The 20,162-nt window shown below is 23.9% G+C and overlaps 1 protein-coding gene across 1 annotated transcript; it reads left to right on the forward strand.

Moving 5' to 3' along the window:
- Positions 1 to 1,014: 1,014 nt before the first annotated feature.
- On the forward strand, positions 1,015 to 19,517 carry LOC145834645 (uncharacterized). Its single transcript, XM_082942127.1, has 17 exons — positions 1,015 to 1,120; positions 2,682 to 2,827; positions 4,227 to 4,334; positions 4,620 to 4,745; positions 5,453 to 5,548; positions 6,048 to 6,158; positions 11,525 to 11,706; positions 13,271 to 13,437; positions 13,554 to 13,673; positions 15,269 to 15,386; positions 16,190 to 16,290; positions 16,625 to 16,797; positions 16,934 to 17,012; positions 17,310 to 17,398; positions 17,706 to 17,849; positions 18,030 to 18,090; positions 19,183 to 19,517. The coding sequence occupies exons 1-17, from the start codon at positions 1,022 to 1,024 to the stop codon at positions 19,276 to 19,278; spliced, it is 2,016 nt and encodes a 671-aa protein (XP_082798253.1). The 5' UTR covers positions 1,015 to 1,021; the 3' UTR covers positions 19,279 to 19,517.
- Positions 19,518 to 20,162: the final 645 nt, after the last annotated feature.

Here is a 20,162-nt window from a genome sequence, read left to right on the forward strand (position 1 = left end):
CACTTGAAAAAGCTGTGCACAAAAAAGAAGGAAGAACACAAAAGATTATTACACAATATTTATTAACAAAAACCATTATAATATTACCAGTTGTGTTTTTCTTGAAAAAATCAAAGTAATTATAAAATTAGTTTAGAATAGTAGAAAAAAAAAATAGAAAGGTTATTTTTGAACAACATTTTGATATTTATGAAAACTACTTGCCCAAGTTCATACTTAAAGAAAACTGCCCCAAAAATAACATTAGGTTATTGTTGAGTTTAGGAGCGCGTATTTTACTTATTAAATTTAATATTTTCAGAGGTAATTTTTGACATTATATTAAATCTTTATTTTAGCAGGGCTACTAATTTATAAAAAATAACTAATGAAAATTAGTAGCTAAAAATAAAGAACAAAATCTACCAACCAAGGGTAAAGGTTAGAAGTAACAGTGATAGTAAAATAATCAATAAAAAATTTAAATTTATAAAAAACAAAATTAAAAATAAAAATTAACTACAATAATAATTATGAATATTAGCAGAACGAAGCTCAGCTAATATAAATAATTGAATATAATGTCAAAAAGTAACTCTGAAAATAATAAATTTAATAAGTAAAATACATGCTCCTAAACTCAACAATAACCTAACATTCTTTATAAAAGTTTTAAGTTTATTGTTAAAGCTTGTTTACTTTTAATTACTCTAAAATTGAGTACTGTTAATAACTAGAATCATAAAACATTTAAATCAAAAGAGGCCTATGTTAAAAAATCAAAGTTAGAATGTCTATGTACAGTTTTAGTGTCCTGATGATAAATTCCTAAATTTTTATTCAGTTCTAGAATTTAAATTAAATTGTATTCTGTAACAAAGCTAAAATTTATTTTTATACCTTTCACATTTTTGTTAAATTGTTACTAAAGTTAGTATAGATAGACACTGTTGTAAGTATATGCCAAAAACACATATATATGTACATATTTTGGAAGGTTTGGAATGTCATTACTTATATATCTACTTCAGGTTTATTAAAAATGTCTATGCACAAAAGTGAGCTTATGTTTTTACATAAGATTAGAGAGAAGAAGACAACATTAATGAGTGAACAGAAGAGTAAACTGGATCAGAGCATGGTAAGATTATATTATTTATTAAAAGTCAATTGATACTTGTAGTAGTACATTTTTAGTTTAAGTTTTTCGTAATAAGATTTTTTTAAACAAGTTATTTTTAAATTTTAGGTTAATAAGTAATATTATAAATAAACCTCTACATAAATTATTGTTTTAATAATATATTAACCATTGTTTTATTAGTTTACCTCAGGAACTGTACTTATCTACATAAAACTGTTTTAAATTTTCTATTACAATGAATAAATTGAGTTATGTCTAATTTGTGTTCCTAGAGTTTTTAAATGGTTGCCAAACACTCAGGATACTCAGTATATTCTGGATAACTCAAAACAGTTTGGAGTTTTAAAAATTTAAATTAAAACATTTAAAATAGTATTAAATTAAAAAAATCTCAAAATGAGTCAAGCCAGTCTGGTTTTTTATAAAAAACTACTGATAGTTTTAAGATTTTTTGAAAATCTCTGTCAAGTTTTTTTTATTTTTCAATGAGAGTTAGTTGTTCCATTTTCTATATTTAGTTTTTTTGTAACCAGTTTTTATCAAATACTTGATTTTGAAGAGATTTTTTAGTTTTTTAAAGAAATTTTTGAAATAACTTTAAATAATGCAAAATGACTAAAGACGTGTAAGGTTACTCAAGATAGTTTTTTTGTTTTTAGAGTGGCAACCCTGTATAATATTTTAGATGATTAATTTTTGCTGAAAACATATTTTACATACAAAATAATAACTTATTAATGAAAATTTCATCAAATAATATTCATCAGATTTGAATTTATTTTTGTGTAATACTATTTAAAAAAAAACTTTTTTGATTATTGATAATATTGAGTAATCAAGTTTACATTTACAAACTTTTGCACCTTAATTATTTAGAGCTGTTTCATTGTTTTTAAACTTCTACGCGTATTATTATCACTAGTATTTGGATAGTTTTTTTAGTTGTTTTTTAGTGAAAATTAGTAAAAGATAATCATGTTAAATATTCAATGACTGAATATATATTGTGAAAAACTTAAATTTTAAATAGTTAAAGCAGTGCTAATCTCTCATTGTGGACTAAGATTTATCAATTTGCAGTTTACCACTGACCTATTTTCTCTTAGTAAAAGTTAATTTTTTGCTTATAATCAAATGAAAACTAAATACAAGAATCTGCAGCAGATGAACATGTGGCAACTTCATACAAGAATATGTAGTAGATAAAAGACTTGAATTTATCTAGTATTCAACTATTTATTTTTCATTCTCTGTTGTCTTTATAGTTACTGCTTTTTCTAAATTGATAACCATTAATATGTTTAGTCATATAGATTTTTTTAACTTTAATTTGTTGTTTAGACAAGGAATTAATAAACACTGTAAAATAATAAATAAAATCTTCTAACTGAAAATCTACTACATTTTTACTACATACTTTACATATTTATCAGTGCTGTAAATAAGTTTTTAACTTTATGAAAGGATAGTTTAGTTTTTTATTATGTTACATAAATAAAACTTTGTTTCATAAATAGTAATAACATTGTACACTTTAAACTACATTTTCTACCTACAGGAATCACCAATTTTCAATATAAACTCTTTGAAATGCGCATTGGAAACTATAGAAGACTTGGCACATGCTGATGAATTGTCTTACAAGGAAAAAAGCATTCCTGTAAAAATAACTCCTGTTTATACTGAAAATGTTAAACCTTTAAAGTTAGTTGTTCAGATGTTTTATTAATTAATAAAAGTGTTTATACTAGTTATTTAAATACAAGTTTTAATACTAAAACTCAACATCTTTTAGGAAAAAGTTAATAAAATGATCACTAAATCTTACTTTGTGATTAGAATAAATTACATTTCACCAGAAAACCTGCAAACACTTGAGTTATAAACTAAATGTTAATTTTTTTGAGTACAAATACCACTGGACACTTTTTTTACAAACTGTCTAAAGCATTTTTAATCAAAAACAAAGTTATTGTCTCATTCTAACTTAAGCATGTGGTCTGATATTTCAGTTGGTGCGGTCAAATCTTAATATTTTGAGTTATGCTCACTATGTTCTTGATTTTAAATATTTTAGATTTGCTTTAAATATTTATGGCTTTTTGTTACATTATAAAAAAACATCTTATTGCATTCTATTAAAACAGGGTTGCCACTTTACCTGGAAAAACCTGGAATTAGACAATTTAGGCGAAAATAACCTCGAAAAACCAGGAATTTTTTAAGTTTGAGTTTTTGTCAATTTTTATAAAATAGATAAGTTTAAAATGTATTATTTAAGGTACAAGTCAATTGTTTTTTACAGAAGTTAAATAATATATTAAGGGAAAATATTTAAGTTTTACTTTTAAAATTGGTGTGCAAGAAAAGTGTCAATAGAAGCAAGTAGAAGTCAAAGAAAAATACAAAGTTAAAACAAGTTTTAGCACTGCATACTTGTTAAATTTTGTTTCAGTTCTAGCACTTACTTACTTCTAGGACTTAGGTCTTTTAAAAAAAAAAAAAAAATTAACTAATTATTGCAACTTTCAAAATATCAAATAATCATTTAATAAAATAGTTTAACAAGTTATAATAAAAGATAACACGTTCAAACTAAGAAAACATTTAAGTAGACGTTTATATTTGTATTAGACCAACATAACGGCTTTTGAACAACCATCTTTGAAGAATTTAGTACAGGTTCCAACATAATATAATAAATTGCAATACTTACAGTAACTCTTAAGTAATTTATATTTTTTGAACAGCAGTTTTTTAACTAAATAATAACTTACTACTAAAAATTATCAAAAAAAAAGTGTTTTCAAAAACCTGGAAGAAAATCTGAAAAACCTTGAAAAAATTTAGAAAACCTGGAAAAAAATTTGAAAAAAGGAGTTGCAACCCTGTAAAAAACTAACAGCATATTAGTTAAATACTAACTGGAAAACATAGAGCAGATCATATTTGATTTTTATATATTTTTTAAATGAATCATTGTAGTGTTTAATTTTTTCTATAATAAATATTTAAAAACTTTTTTACTTTTTTTGATTATTGTTAAATCTTCAAAAAATATTTTTTAATAAATTTATTAAGTTAACTTTTTATATATTTTTAGTCAAGAAAGTATAGCTTCACAGTTAAGTGACCATTGCAATCAAAGTTTGTATAAAGTAGAACAAAAGTTAGAAGATGAAAGACTTATTATGCTATACAGAAAACAAAAGTAAAATATTTTATGTCTTGAGTTTTTATCTCATTAACTGTGTTCAATGTTGCTTTCGATTAAAATATAAAACAATTGTGTGTACTTAAACAGTATTAAATTTATTGTTAGATAAAAGTAAAGAACTATTAATATATATTAAAGAAGCATTAAAATTATCACTGAATATAATATATAACAATTCCATTGTACTTCACTAGCAATTGTTTATTTTTATACATGTTTTTTAACACTTGATTATATCTATTGTATAAACACAAGCCTCTATTTTTTTTTCTTTTTTAGGGAATATGAAGATCATAAAAAGTTGCAAATGGTAAATTGCATAAAAAAAAGTGAAGAAATTAAATTAAAAAGAAAATTAATTAAAGAAAAAGAGAAAAAAAGATTAGAAAAAATTAAGAACCAAAAGTTAGAATTAGCTATATTTAACTTTTATAAGTAGTTTGTTTGGTTAATTTAACTAAGTTACTTTTTTAAACTTATTATGTCAGCAATATTTTAATATAAAATTAATATTTATACATTTAGTAAACAACATTTGATAGTTGTTACATATTTTTATACAACTTAACCAAGTTAGTTAGTTAGCTGTATTTATTTCTTAGTAACAATTATTACTAATAAATATTTAGTAATGATTTAATGTAAATCAAATAAGGCGTTTAAAATACAAGTTATGATAAATCTATGTCTAACAAAAATTTATGTTGTTTTGAAGCAGGTGTCTGCAGCCTTTTATAAATCACTGACTAATTTTTCTTTAAAAGTCTTACGAAGGCTGCAGATTTTAAAAACTGTTGTAATAAATAATATAAAAGTACAATTTTAAACAAAAATGTGATAAAATAATAAAGCACAGTTTTTTAGCATTTATTGATTAATAACCTAATTGTAATTTTGTACGACTAAAACTTTTTCTTTGAAAGTGTGTTTTTGCTGAAAACTACATCAGTGGCTGCGTTTGTGAGTTTCTTACTATCTCTGTTTTAAAGCATTTAAATTTTTGTTGCAAATTGAAAAAAAAAAAAATATTTAGTGATTTTTATTTTGCTTTATGCTAACTTTACTTATACACAAATTTTTTTCTTTTTTTTCTTTATAAGCTCTTTATTTAGTGAAAAAGAAATGCAAAAGTTATTAGAGCAGCAGTTGAAAGAGCAGAAAAATATGAAAGAACAAATAAAAAATAGAAAGCAGGAAGCTGAAAAAAGGTTTGTTAAGTGGTTGTAAAATAAAATAAATTGTTTATTACAAAATAAATACATACTATATAATTGTTCTTTACTTGTATGTATAACAGCTAAAATTATGACTTACTATTACTAAAATTACTACTATTATGGTTTAATTACTTCTTTAAGTATCACTATTTCGTTTTATCACGCATCAAACTTTTTGTACACCAAAATAGATCATATGCACATTACTGTGCACTGCAGATGTTTAGGAATTTGAAAACAAAACCTTTTTTAAAGTTACTTCTGTTTAACCTTATGTTGTATTTATAACTTGTTATTCAAAACTTGATAAACAGTTAAATAATTGTACCAAAATAAACAAAACTTTTATGATTTTTTAAATAAAATTTACATCTGTTTGTATTTCTTATTAACATTTAAAAATATCTATACATAGTTTGTTTATATATTCAATCATTTATATCAATTTTTTTGTATAAAAGCCGTTTTCTAAAATAAATACATATTTCAGAAAACGTAAAAAAGAAACTGAAAGTTTTGAGCGAAAACAAAAAGCTGAAATGATTTATAAACAAAGTTTTGAGCTAGTTCAAACTTTGAACAACCTGTCTAAAGACCCAAGGTAGTATCTTTTAATAATTTTCTAAGTGAAAAAAAAAAGAACAACATACTTATAGTTTTTAATTTTTAAGTCATATTTTGGTTTAGTTAGTGTCAAATATTGTTTTTATAGAAAGGACAGTTGATTATATGTATGTATCAATAAATATTCAAAAGTTATAAAAAATACTTTTAGCTAGCATAAAACTAAAATGTATTGAAGAAATAACTGCTTGTGTATATTTATTACACTATGCAGTTTTATTTTTTTACAACTAGCTGAAAGGTAAATTAAAATAAACTTTAAGGAATTTAGAAATTTTAAACAAGATTGAAAAAAATACATAAGTAATATGTATTTTTCTATAAATAAAACTTAGTTGAACTTTAAAAGTATTTTTTTTTATATGTTAACAAGGTGAAAAAAATTGCTTCTTTTATTTAAACAACTATCTGGGTTTTATGCATATACAACGGCAGTAGCTCCATTTGAGCACATTCTAGACACTTTTTTTACCATCAGTTATAGATTTTGTTCTTCAATGTTTTTTTTTTCGCTTTAAGTCTCAAAAACACTTGGAAAGCTTAGTCTTATATTAAAACGTGCCTTCTTAAAAAGATTTTATATGGTCAGCGTATCTAAACCTGAACTAAGTTGAGCATAAGCTGATATAAATCTTCTTTTCAATGTCAGAGTTAACGGATATACGACTAATCAAATTCAAACAATGCAAATTCCGTCAATTCAAGTTCTAAAAAAAATAAGTACAGTAACCTCTCGCATCTTTACGCACTCGTGACGTTAGCACTTTCGTTTAGTTAGGCATTTTAGAATTCTAAAAAACTCAAAATATAAAAATTTAAATTTTTTCAATATTGCACAAACTAGGTTTATTGTATCTTTTTATTTTAATATACTTTTTTAATGCTAACTCACCTCTCTATATCTTTAAACTTTGTAAACTTATGTTCCTTGACTAACTGATAAACATTTAGTTATACCTCAGTATATCAAAAATTTAGATATAATTATATAAGTAGTATAACAATAAGAGATTAAATTAAAATTCTGAAAGAAATATGACTGTGTTTAATAATGGGAGTATAATGAATTAATAAGAGTTTAAATCACAAATAAATAATACAGCACTCTTGCTCTATATATGAATAAATAACTAAAAAAGAAATCTTAACAAAAAGTAGCAGTGATACTTATAAATACATAGCTTACACTTAACTTGAATCTTAAATGTTTTATTTTAAACATATCACTAATTTTCATTTGACGTTTCTTTTTTAGTTTAATCTTATGTGGGCAAAGGTCAAATTAAACAAAGTTGTAGTAACATAAACAATTTTTATTAAACATCTTTCTTATATTTATATATTTTTGTTCAAAAGAAAAAATCCATTGCATCACCAAAAGCTTTAGAAACAAATTTTAATATAGACACCACAACATTGTTAGTTATAAATTGAATTTGTTAAGTAGAATAGAATATAAATGTTAAGTATCAAATAAGCCACATTTAATTAAAGGTAAAGATAGAATCTACTTATTAATTAAAATTAGTAAAATTTTTCTACAAGTATTTCTATTTTATATAAATTTAAATCTTTTTATTAATGTATAACTTTATTTTTGTTTTTATATTTATAAATAAAGTAAAAAAAATGTTAAAAGTGGGAAAGTTCTCAGTCTGCTTTTAACTTTTAGCAATATCAAAAAACAACCATTTTAGTAAGTATATTTGGTACCTCTCGTATCCTTACGATCTCTCGTATCTTTACGCATTTTTTCTGTGGACACAATGTGCGTAAATAAGCGAGAGGTTACTGTAATAAATAATTTTTGGAATTAAAAAAGTCACTTGTAGGTCTAATTAATACCTACAAATAATGTTTTTCATTTTGACAAGTTGAAAGTGTTTTTTTTTCAATATGACTAAAATAATTTTTTGAGTTTAGTGACTTTTAGAAAGTTTTGAAAGTTTTTTTATAGTAAATTTTGTTTAATGTTGTTTCACTTTCATAATCTTAACAATTTGACTTACAACCGTTTTTTTATGTTTTCAAATGTACCTTAGTTTTTGTGTTGTCTCTCTTTTAAAATCTTTGGGAATTTGAATTGTCTAAATTTTAATCATCATGCAACCAGAGTTAACTGTTGCCTTATAAATAATGATTTTTGTGCGGCAATTGTCCCCTTTTAAATTAAACTTTTAGTTATCAGCTCTATTTCATTGAATTTGACCCTAACAATTTTTATTTAATACTTTCTGTTTATGTGCTTTAATTATTATTTCAAAATTAGCCGTACATAAATATCTAATTTGCACATTATGCCTAACAATTTTTTTAAAATACGGATTAGTTTTATCAATTTTATTTATTTACAAAATTTATAAAATTTCTACCAATATTTGTTTTAAAAGAATATAAGGTTGAGGTTATACTAAATTATCTTTTGTTTTCGTTTATGTTAATTTTTCGTCTTAACTTTTTGCTTTGAGTTTTCAAAATTAAACTTATTATTGTATTCGAATTTTTTCATCATTTATTCAAAATTACTATTATAGGGCAAGGTTTTTAAACGTATTTATATACCATTTGCAACTTAATATTAACAGATTACTCATTTTGTTATATTATATTGTTACATCGTTTCAAAACTTTAAAGTTTTGAACTATGTCAGAGTTTTGACAGGGTTTGCAATTAAAAATATGTTCAAATGTTGCGCTGTTTTTATCTGTTCAGCAGTGATCTGTAATTCGTCAGAAAATTTGCCGTGATGTTACTCCAATGTAGGAAATGCTCTGAACTGCAGAGCAAATGTATTCATAAATAACATTTGCCTCTACACCAGCAAAAAAGTTTCTGACTACTTCAGCAACAAAAGTAATGTTCGGAAGCATTTGACGCAAATGTTATTTATAAATACACCTGCTCTGCAGATCAGATCATCTCCTACTTTGGAGAAACATCACGGCAAACCTTCCGACAAATTACAGACCACTGCGAAGCAGATAAAAACAGCACAATATTTGAACATCTTTTTAATTGCACACCCTGTCAAAACTCTGACATAGTTCAAAACTTTAAAATTTTGAAACGATGTAAACAAAGCGAACTCTACAGGCTGGAATCAATATTGATAGAGGAAGAACGACCTAATTTAAATACGCAAATAACACTAAATGGAAAAGCAAAATTGTTAACAATCTATTAATATACATATTATTACTTTAGTTTAACTTGCTAAATCACTAAAGTTTGTATTTATTTGAAATTATTCATACGCAGGGTTGCCACTCGGTCAGGAAAAGTCAGGAAATCAGGAAAAGTCAGGAAAAATTAAAAAAAATGACAAAAGTCAGGAAAAGTCAGGAAAAAATGGGGGGTTTTGAAAAAAAGTCAGGAAATTTGATAAAATTTAAAAAAAAGGTCAGATTTTATCAGTTTAAATTTACAAAATTCCTTGTTTTCCAATGCCTTCAAATGGTAAAAATTAATTAAAGGTCCTTTAAAGTAAGAAAAAATTTCCAAAATTTTCCTAGAAATTTACAAAAATATATAATTTTATTTCCAATGCCTTCATTTGGTATAAATTAGTAAAACATCCTTTATAAAACTACAAAAATTTTCTATTAACATATTGAACAAGTACCCTACTTGAACAAGCAGGTTTTGTAAGCTTTTTAGTATTGATGATCTGTAGCAAGGACACTTCCATAGTGAAACTGTGATATATAAACAAAAGTTTACTAGCATAATTTTAGAATCAAAGTGTTTTTTGTTTAAGTAAATAATTGAGTTCTTTATAACTAAGCAGTTAGTTTAGTATTTTATGTAACAAGTTAATGTGTATACTGAACCGGAATGCAGACCAGATGAAGGAAACCATGTTTTCATTAGATGAAGAGGTTGAAGTGCTAATAAAAAAACGAAGAAAATAAATTTTAGTACATACATTTAAAAAAAAACAGTATTTGATTAAGATCTTAATTGTTTTAATGTTTTAACTGTAAAAGTTCGTTATTGTTTTAAGGTTTGTGTTGTGAAAGTTCCTTATTGATTTAAGGTTTTAATTGTAAAAGTTCCTTATATGTTGTTTGTTTATCTAGATACATTTATGCTAGGAAATGCTAAAAAATTGTGTCTTTTTTCAGACAGGCTGTGTTTATAAGGTAATAATACAAGTATTTTGCTGATAGAGCTGTTTATTACAAACATCAATCATACACAGATGGTTTAAGTGATGTACTGGAAGTTTGATGATAGAATTCAGCACAAAACTGTTGTTTTTAACCTGTATTGAAATTAGATTGAAAGCTTTATATAGTTTCAAGTGTTAGGTTATGTATTTTAGAATAAGTTTAGTTTAAGAATTTGATTTAGAAAAGTCAGGAAAACTTTTGTAAAAAGTCAGGAAAAGTCAGGAAATTTTTCTCAGCTTGAACAGTGGCAACCATGCATACGTCATAATTTAAAGTTATTTTTTAAACTGTTTACTAACCAATAGTTTTTTTCAAATTCATTTAACTATTGTTTTAAAAATGGAAATAGTATAGTTTTGAAAAGCTTTATTCAAAATCATTTTTGTCTTTAAGATTTTTTTTTGTTAGTTGATCATTTATATAAACATTAATTATTTATGTTTGATATTTAAAAAATATGTTTTATTTAAAAAAAATATATTAAAGCTCTTTTAAGTGGGCTCAGTAAATTTTTTTTTAGTTAATTTCATCTTTTACTGTTATACATAAATATACATATCTGTTTATTGTGATATATTTATCTAATTATATATTAAACAAAAGATTTATACAGCAGTTTCGTATATTAGATATATCATCTCATATATTCTTCAGTAAAGCTAAAGTTTAATGAAAATGTTTTACAGAAATTTAGAAATTAAAATTTTTATAAGTATTATGACATAGTAATAATGAAGGTTTTTGTGCTGTAAGCTAAGTTCGAAAAATACGCTGGTTTTAGTTTTGTTACTGGTTTAAGAATTTGTGCATTTTGAAAAAAAAAACTTAACGAGCACTATTGGCAAAAAATTTTCTCTTAAACTATTAATCTATATAACTATTCAAAAATATAAATTTAAGCGTTTCTTAACAAAAGATCCTAGCGAAACAAGTTCTCTGGAATATATAATAATAACAAAATATACAGCATTCTTTCTTTATTACAGAGCTCCGTTGAAGTGTGTTAATCTGTTAACACACAGAAACATGTGTTAGTGTAATAAAGAAAGAATACTGAAAAATTTGTTTTTACTATTAATCTATATATTAATATATACTATTAGTTAAAAAAAATATTTTAAATGACCATAAGAATTACTTTTTAAATTTAAATAAAAACATATGCTAAAGGTACAGCTGCTTAACAAAAGATGATTCTATTACTACAAGCGAAAATGAAGTTGATAGATTATTGCAAAGTTTAAAGTTTGTAGCTTTTAGTGATCAAATTATTGATTTAAGCCAGTTACAAAGTATGACAGACCAACAGGAAATGTTGGAAAAAACTGTAATATCTTGCAGAAATAAGTATGGTAAGTAGTTTTCTACAACTTTTTTAACACAAAAATATAAAGTATAAATCGGATGAAAAAACAATAACTTTAATTGATTTATTTTTATCTAGCTAATGACAACTGTTTTCCAGAAGTATGACAAAGACAAGGTTGTTAAACTATAAATATGAAAAAAGGGTGATTTAGTCGTAAATAAATAAATGTATCACTAGTTTGAAATTCTATTGTTTTAATTTCAATAAATCACTAAAAAATAATATATATTTATATTTTAATGCTTAATACGCTTAAACCTTTTGTACTTATTAGATAAAATTATATTAGTTAAATATCTTTATAAATTTTTAAAACAACTTTTTTTGCTGATTTTTTGCTATTACTTTATTTCATAAATGTTAAAAAGATATAAGTATCAAAAAAGAAAAATTGATTAAAAGTAAAAGTATAAAACTGTTTTAAGTTCTATACAAATTCTCAAATTGTATCAGGATAGTTTATGTATACTAAGGCTTCCTCTTTCGTACTTGAATGATTAAAAAACCTGCAAACAAGAAGCAACAGCAAATGCATAAACATACTGATCTAACTTATTAAATTAAAAAAACTTTGTTAATTCGTCATTTTGTTTAAAAAAATGTACTTACTGATTTCAAATTTTTTTGACTGCAGTATGTTATTGTGGCCAAAAAGTACTAACTAAAGTTAGCGATAGAAAGTATTTGAGTTATGTTTTTTGCACAAATAGACTAGTTGGATTTGAATGTGTTTCGGTTTTTAAGAAGATTAAAAAAGATTCAATAAGTCTAATTGCAATTAAAAAAAACTGATTTTACCCCTAAAAATCTCATGTCTTCCGTTTTTTGAATTAAATAGTAATAAAGTCACCTATTCATGTCGTAGGGTAGACTTATAGTTTATATCTTAATTGAAAGCTTGCATTTATATCTATACATTTACGGACATCTCAATTACTTTCTTTGTAATATGACGTCACAATCACACAAAATATACCAATTTTATCTAATTTATGGTTTATTGTTTCTTTACTGGTTGTATTAGAACCCATAATAAAATGGTTTATTTTGGCTTTATTTTGTTCTGAGTAACATATCTCAAACAATACATATAGTTTAAAATAATTTTTAATATTATTTATATACTTTAGTTCACAGTATCTTTGCTTTTTATATAAACTTAATTTTTGGGATATTGGTAGTTTTTTTTTCACTTTTGATCTATAATTACGATCTTGTTGCTTGGTCAAAAAATACTGTTTTTTTAAGAAAATCTAAGTTCACTGAGCAATTATATATTTTTGTTAAACATTTAAAAATAAATCCAATTCAATTTTTTTTAAAGTACAAATTTTCTGCTAATGTTGTCAAATTTGCATGAAAATAAACTAAAACTAAGAAACCACAAAACGGTCTATAAATGTTTCTTAGTTTTAGTTTATTTCCATGCGAATTTGACACTTTTAGCAAAAAGTGTGCTGTACTTCCTACTAAAGTAGTAAAAGTCTTCTTTATTTTTTAACTAAACTTCGTATGTCTATTCGAGTAAACTTTGTACGAATATCTAGAAAATGTCAGAAAATTGAAAATTCAAGAAGACTTAAAAAAGCAAAAAGAAGAAAATGAGAAAGCTTTAGCAGAAGAAGAGCGCAAAAAGAAAGAAGCAATTGCTGAAGACAACAAAAAAAAACTTGAAAGAAAAATTTTAGAGAGTTATCTTCCTTCAGTACCTAAGGTTTAAAAAAGGCTTTAAAATATTAATTTATAACAGTAGTAATTTTATAGAGATGGTTTAATTTTTTGATTATATGTTTTATTTAACAATTACTACAGTTTATAAATAATTTGCAGATTTACGAAAGCTGTATTTCTAGAGGAGCGTACCAAGAATATGTAAAGTTTTCTGCAGATTTTGACTTGTGGTCAAATTTGATGAATGAAGTTAAAGAAAAGAAGAAGACTAATGCAACTGTGAGTGTTTTGGTTTCTTAAAGTTGTTACATATTTGTTTTATAGTTTTTAATTCTTAAGTACTTGAAAAATCCAACTGATATTTCTGATTGTTTATGCCGTTTATACATATTACAAACTTAAAATGATGTTGACGTTTCTCAGATGTTTTTACAAAGCATCAGAAAATAAAAGATAATTTTGTTTCGTTAATGATTTAAAACAGCCTGTTGAATTACGATTTCTCGTTTGATGTTATAATATTATTTTTTAGTACTTTGATTAAAGTAGCTTTGTATAAACTAATTTTTTTTTAGTTTGTTTTATGTATTTTTCATTACATTTAATGTTATCATGTTAATTTTCTCTTGACTTAAAATAGTTTTTTTTCATAAAATGAAGGACTAAGTACCGGTTGGAATTAATGTTGGTATGGAAATTTTAGTAACCATATCAAAAAATTAAGTTGTTAGGTTTATTTTTTAATTTCAAAATTTAATTAAGTAATTTAAAAAGATTAGAACTCATAAAGTTTAACAATTTTTTCGTTTTACTATTTTTATTTCATTGAAATTATTATCTGATTCCCATAATTATATATTTTTTACTACCTTAAATTTCTTTAACTTAAAGGGCTTTAAAAAATATTGTTATCATATTTAAAGTTATAATCTCTTGTTTTTAAATTATTTGATTTTTTTTTGCTTTTGTTACTTATCACTTCCAAAAATTTAAACAAATGTTGTTTTAATTAATATTACTAATTGTTTTAAAATGTTTAGTATTTCATGATTAACTAACATAATTTAATATGCATTTTTTTAAAGTAAATATTTATACGTTATTTAACAAGTTTGTAATGTATTTTCTAGATGTCTTGATACATAAGTGTGTACAACTTTTTTAAAGTTTACATTCATTAATAAAGGATAAAAAACTAAATTAATGACTATTAAACAACGATTAACATGTATTTTAATGGTAGTTATATTTAACAGTATTATTAATGGTATAATAATTTACGATATGCAATCAAATTTGTGCTTTATAAACAGAAATATTTTTCTAGTATTGTAATATTAATGAGCTTATTTAATTTTTACGTTAGATCTAATTGAAAGGCTCATCAAGTTTAGGTTATTCTTTTGATAATTGTTAGGTAGTTTTGCTGACTTGTAAAAAATTTTTGTTTTATTTAGTTTTACTAATCTAATTTTTACATTAACTAAGTTTATCTTTAGTTATAATATAAATCTTAGTTTGTTTATTTTATTTAAAAGTATTGGTATTGAATTGAAAAAACTCAACAGCAACTAAGTTTAAAATGCTAAGTGTTTGATTATAAGTTTATTTAAACGTTTTTTACGTCCAAAAAAAACATTATATAGCATATTCTCTTCAAAAAGTTCTGACAAATAATTGTTCACGGGTTTCTACCTTGCTTTTTTAAGATAGTGTGTATATCTTCGAGTTTATTTTCAAGTTATATGTTAAACAAATGAAAAAAAAAAACGTTTACGTTACGAACACATAAAAGTTTTTTTTTAATGTTATATTGCCTTTAAAATTTGATCAAATTGTAGAAAAAAAAATCTTTATTATTTATCTTTCAACAGTACAAAACTTTTTTAAGTCAAACGACAAGAATTGTATCACAAGCCGCTAACTCCTTCACGAATCGAGCAGGGTCAGATATTATATCTGTTGTTGAAGATCTCTTAAGTATGCTTAAAGGTATTGTTTTTTGTGTAAATAGATTATTAAATTTTCTAAATGTTTTTATTGCAAAAAAAGTACTAAGTAATAAAAATATAAAAATCAATTAGTTTTACTTTATAAAATTTAAGTTACAGTAAGCTACATAAATACTACTTTATTAATAAATTGTTTTTATATTGAGATTTAGACAATAAATTATTAGAGATTTTTACACTTAAGGAGCATAAATAAATATAGTTAAAGCAAAAGTTTTATTGATTTAAGTAAGTTCAATAAAGCTTTTGTTTTAACTATCAGGGCTGTTACAAGGTCAGTAAAATTAAAATAAATGACAAAAGTCAGGAAAAATTGGGGTTTTTGAAAAAAGTCAGGAAATTTGACAAAAATTTGAAAAAACGTCAGATTTTTTCGGTTCAAATATACAAAATTCCTTATTTTCTAAATTCCAAACTTTTCTCAGTTTGATCTGTTGGCAACCCTGACTATATTTATTTAGGCTCCTTAAGAAAGCAATAAATTCAATGAAACTTTTTTTTTAACTATATTTAAATTATTTTTGTTTTGATAAATAATATTAAGATTCTAAGTAGTTTCTACTTTTATATTATCAAATATGTTCTTTTATTGTATGATGTTTGTTTTATACATTTTTTTTTATTTTGTAAAGTTTTATAAACTTCTTATATTTCTAGCAGTTGATTTTTATTAAGTAAACAGTTTAGAAAGTTTAAAGCCTAATCCTAAAATACAGACGTTGTAAGTAACATATACACAACATTTAATTACTTATAAAGTTTTATTATGATTGATTATAACAGGAAAAAGAATGAAAGTACCTGGACAAAATAAGTATTTGTGTGTAACCTCAGTAGAAAACGGTCAAAAAATAGCAAAATACATAATTGCTCAAAAGTTTGCTGTTAGTGAAATGATTAATTTTGAATTTCCATGGGTTTTTAATAGTTACTAGCATTATAATTTGTTGTGTAACACGTTAGTATTGCTTCATAGACGTGTGTTTGCAGAAAGTTTTTTTTTTCCTTGAAAATGATTTTTTTTAAAACAGTTAAATTTTATTCAATTATAATCACGAAATTAACAGTTTTCAATCTATTGAAGGTTCATTAGAACTTATGTGACAATAGATAACTTTTTAATTAAATTTTTATACTGTAAAAACTCTAAGAATTTCCAAATATTGGTTACAATTAATGTTTTAATTTTATACCCGTTGTAATCTATGTGTCTGTCAGGAACAATGCGAGAAAGTAGTTACTCCTTTTCCCCTCGCCTTTACTGTAATTTTGATGTGGAGTCAGGATGAAGAGTTCGGACATCTTTTTATGTCTCACATGAGAAAAAGATGTCCTTACATATATCCCATGTATATTCCTATGAAAGATATTGGTGTTGCTGAATACAAAACGTAAGGATTTATAAAATTTTCTTAAACTAGAAAAAAAAATCGATACAATTAACTTAAAGTACATATAGAAAGTGTTCTGTAAATATTACAAAACTAGTTATTTAAAACTTATTTTGTTTACATAAACTTGGATTAGTTTGATTGGAGCGAAAGAAAAAGAGTCAGGTCTAATAGAAGACGATGTTTACGTAAAAAGGATGTGCTGCTACATTAAGGTTTGTTTTGCATATTATGCTCATCTTAAATCACTAGTTTTGACCAAAATTGTAAAACCTTTAAAGATATAATTCATTAAGTTCAAAAGTATTTGATTTTTTAACGAAAACTCTAAGAAAAAAGGAAGTTAAATTTATGGTCATAATTATAAAAACGTCTTTTGTTACAATTTAGAGTAATTACATTGATGCGTTGTAGTTATTAAGTAGTAAATAGCGTAAATACTGAATAAGTATATTACCACAGTTGTTTTTGTATCAAAACTTTATTCTGACTATTTTATAAATTTTATTTAGGTCTATGCTGCTATTACTCAGTCAGTTCCTCCACCTAAAAGTAAAAAGAATCCTCACGATATTCAAAATGCCTGGATTTGGCTTTCGAGGTAATGTTTTAGTTTTATGTAATTTATCTTATATTTTATTTATAATTACTTTTCTTACTTATATTTAAAATGTGTTTTACATCTAAATTATTTTTTATCAAATACATGTAATATTTAAATTTTTGATAGTTTTAACTATGGAAGCTGTAGACATTGAATAGTCAAAACACTGTTTTGATTCATAAAAAAAAACAAAGTAGTATGCAGTTGTATTAAGATTTAGCCATTTAGCGAATTTTTATATGTTTTTATCTTTTTAACAAGTAAATTCAACAAGGTTGTAGTAACATACATTTTTGTTCAACAGAATTGTAAACTTACCTCCAAGAGCTAACTTGACGCCTTCCATGTTGTTGGAATTTTTGAAAGTAGCAGGAAATGTCTGTTTCTCCACATACAAGCTGCAGTTCAAAAAACTATTAAAACTTCTTAATGATCATTATATTCCAAAGTAAGAAATTTTAAATTACTAGCAAATAAGTAAAAACTTTAGGTTACAGTTTTTTTAGTACACTATTTAATACTTAAAAATTTTTTTTAATCGTTTGCTATTTACATATTAAATATGATTTTAAATTTGAAAAGTTTGTAAAATTAAATAATATTTTTTCATTTAAACAAAAAATATCAGAATTAAAGAAGTTTCTAATGAAGATGTAACAAGTTTAGCACGTCTTGAACAATTTGTTGAGGTCAGTTTATTTTATATTTTAACTGATTAGTTTAATTTTTTTTTAAACCACAACAGTATTATTTTCTAAACAATTTGTAATTTTAATTTTTATCTTAAAAAAAATACATAAACTGTTTTCTTTCTGTTTTTACAAGTACTGTGACTATTATGTAAATATTATCGAAATTTTATAGAGATAAAGCAGCGCTGTGACAATATCTTTAATAAAGATATATTTTGCATTTATAAGACTACATACTGTTTTTGAATACAGTATTTAAATTCTCATATAGACTTTTTTGTAAAGTAATATTTAAAAGTATAAATAAATTATGAAAAAAGAAAATAAAAAAAATAGCCTATTGTATAGAAATATAAACCTGTTGATTAATACATACATATGGATTATGCGTATTAAGATAAAACTTGTTTATTTTGCTTTGGATCAGGGTTTCCCACAGTGGGTCAGTGACCCCATTTGGGGCCATGAGCTGTAAAAAGGCCACAAGGTCATAATTTGAAGCTTACACTAGATATTCTGGAGTTGATAATAAAGAGCAAAAAAAGGTCTTATGCGTTTTTAATGGTAGTTTTTTAAGTAATCTTGTTGGAGGGGGCCATAGCTTTTTTATTTCCGTTTAGAGGGCCTTTTAATAAAAAAGAAATTGGGAAACCTTGCTTTAGATGAAGTAAAAGCTAACTATTTAACAATTCGCAACCTAACTTAATTTTTTTTTTCATCTTAAATTTTGATGCTTTTTATTTAGTTTTAAAATTTTAAATATAAAATTGATTTTAGTTGTGTTTGTACATTTTAAAACTTTATGATTAATAAGCAAGAATATATGGGTATTTTTTTTGATATATTATTAAACATTTTTTTGTCTTAAATAATGTTTCAGGACATTGCTTAGACAAACAATTAAAGCGGCTGAAGTTTTTTTACTATGTTTTAAAATATTACTTTTCTACAGTTTTATTTATCAATGATAAAAAACAACAAAAATTAATTAATCGTTTACAATTTAAATTTAAAGAATTTAAATACGAATATGTAGGTTTTTATTATAGCTTGATAATTTAATTTTAACAAATTATATTTTACTCGTAGAAATGCATAAAAGCTCAAAATGTTGAATTGCCCAGTGACCATATCGGTGAAAGTTTCTGGAATAGTGTCGAGAGGAGAGATCTTGTCGGAGGATAAAAGCTTAACATTTGTTTTTTTTCTTAACATAATTTGGTTTTGCCAAAAATCAGTAAAAAGATTGTAGAATTGTTTTCATTATGTTTTATAAAAAGGTGTATTATTATGTCTTAAATATGTTTTACTAGTTTTTATAGCACTTTTTTAATATTTGCAAATTCCTAAAATTCGATTATAAAGCATTTGATTAAAAATAAATTTTTCCGTATTATTATAGACTACAAAAAAAAAACTTTTATTATACGGTTATAAACGATATTAAATGTTATTTACTAAAAATTTTATGAGTAACTTAGATTTATCCACAAGCTAAAAAAAAGTTTAAATGATTTTAATGTGTGTTGTTATAAACAATAAAAAATAAATTTATGTAATTTTTTTTAAAGACGAACTCTGTAAATTAGGCGTTTTTTTTCAGAGTATTACAGAAAAATAAAAATACAAACTTCATTTTTACACTTACATTTACAATAAAACAAAAGATTTTGTATATCCTACTATTTTGTTTAAAAAGATCTTGTATTAACATAACTCAGTAAAATACTGCTTTTTATTATTAGAAGATAATTTTCTAAAGTTAATTAAATTAACAGTATCTAATCAGGGTTTATACGAGTCAGATTAAATCTTGTTTTTTGTCAATATTTGCAAAATCTTAGTTTTGTCAATTCAAATGCTTAAATTTTGTGTACAATAAACAATGAAAACTATGAAATTCACCACCCGACCAGCAACAACAGCAGCCGAGAAAACGGTATATTATTGATGGCGCCAAACATCTCAGTTTTGTTGATGATTGCCGAAAAAGTACTGATTGGAATATTTAAGTTTAATAAAAAAACTATTTTTTTAATTTTACTATTAAATTGTTAATTTATTTATAA

This window comes from Thalia democratica, chromosome 4, assembly GCF_965202585.1.
Source record: "Thalia democratica chromosome 4, ktThaDemo2.hap1.1, whole genome shotgun sequence".
In the NCBI taxonomy this organism is placed as follows: domain Eukaryota; kingdom Metazoa; phylum Chordata; class Thaliacea; order Salpida; family Salpidae; genus Thalia; species Thalia democratica.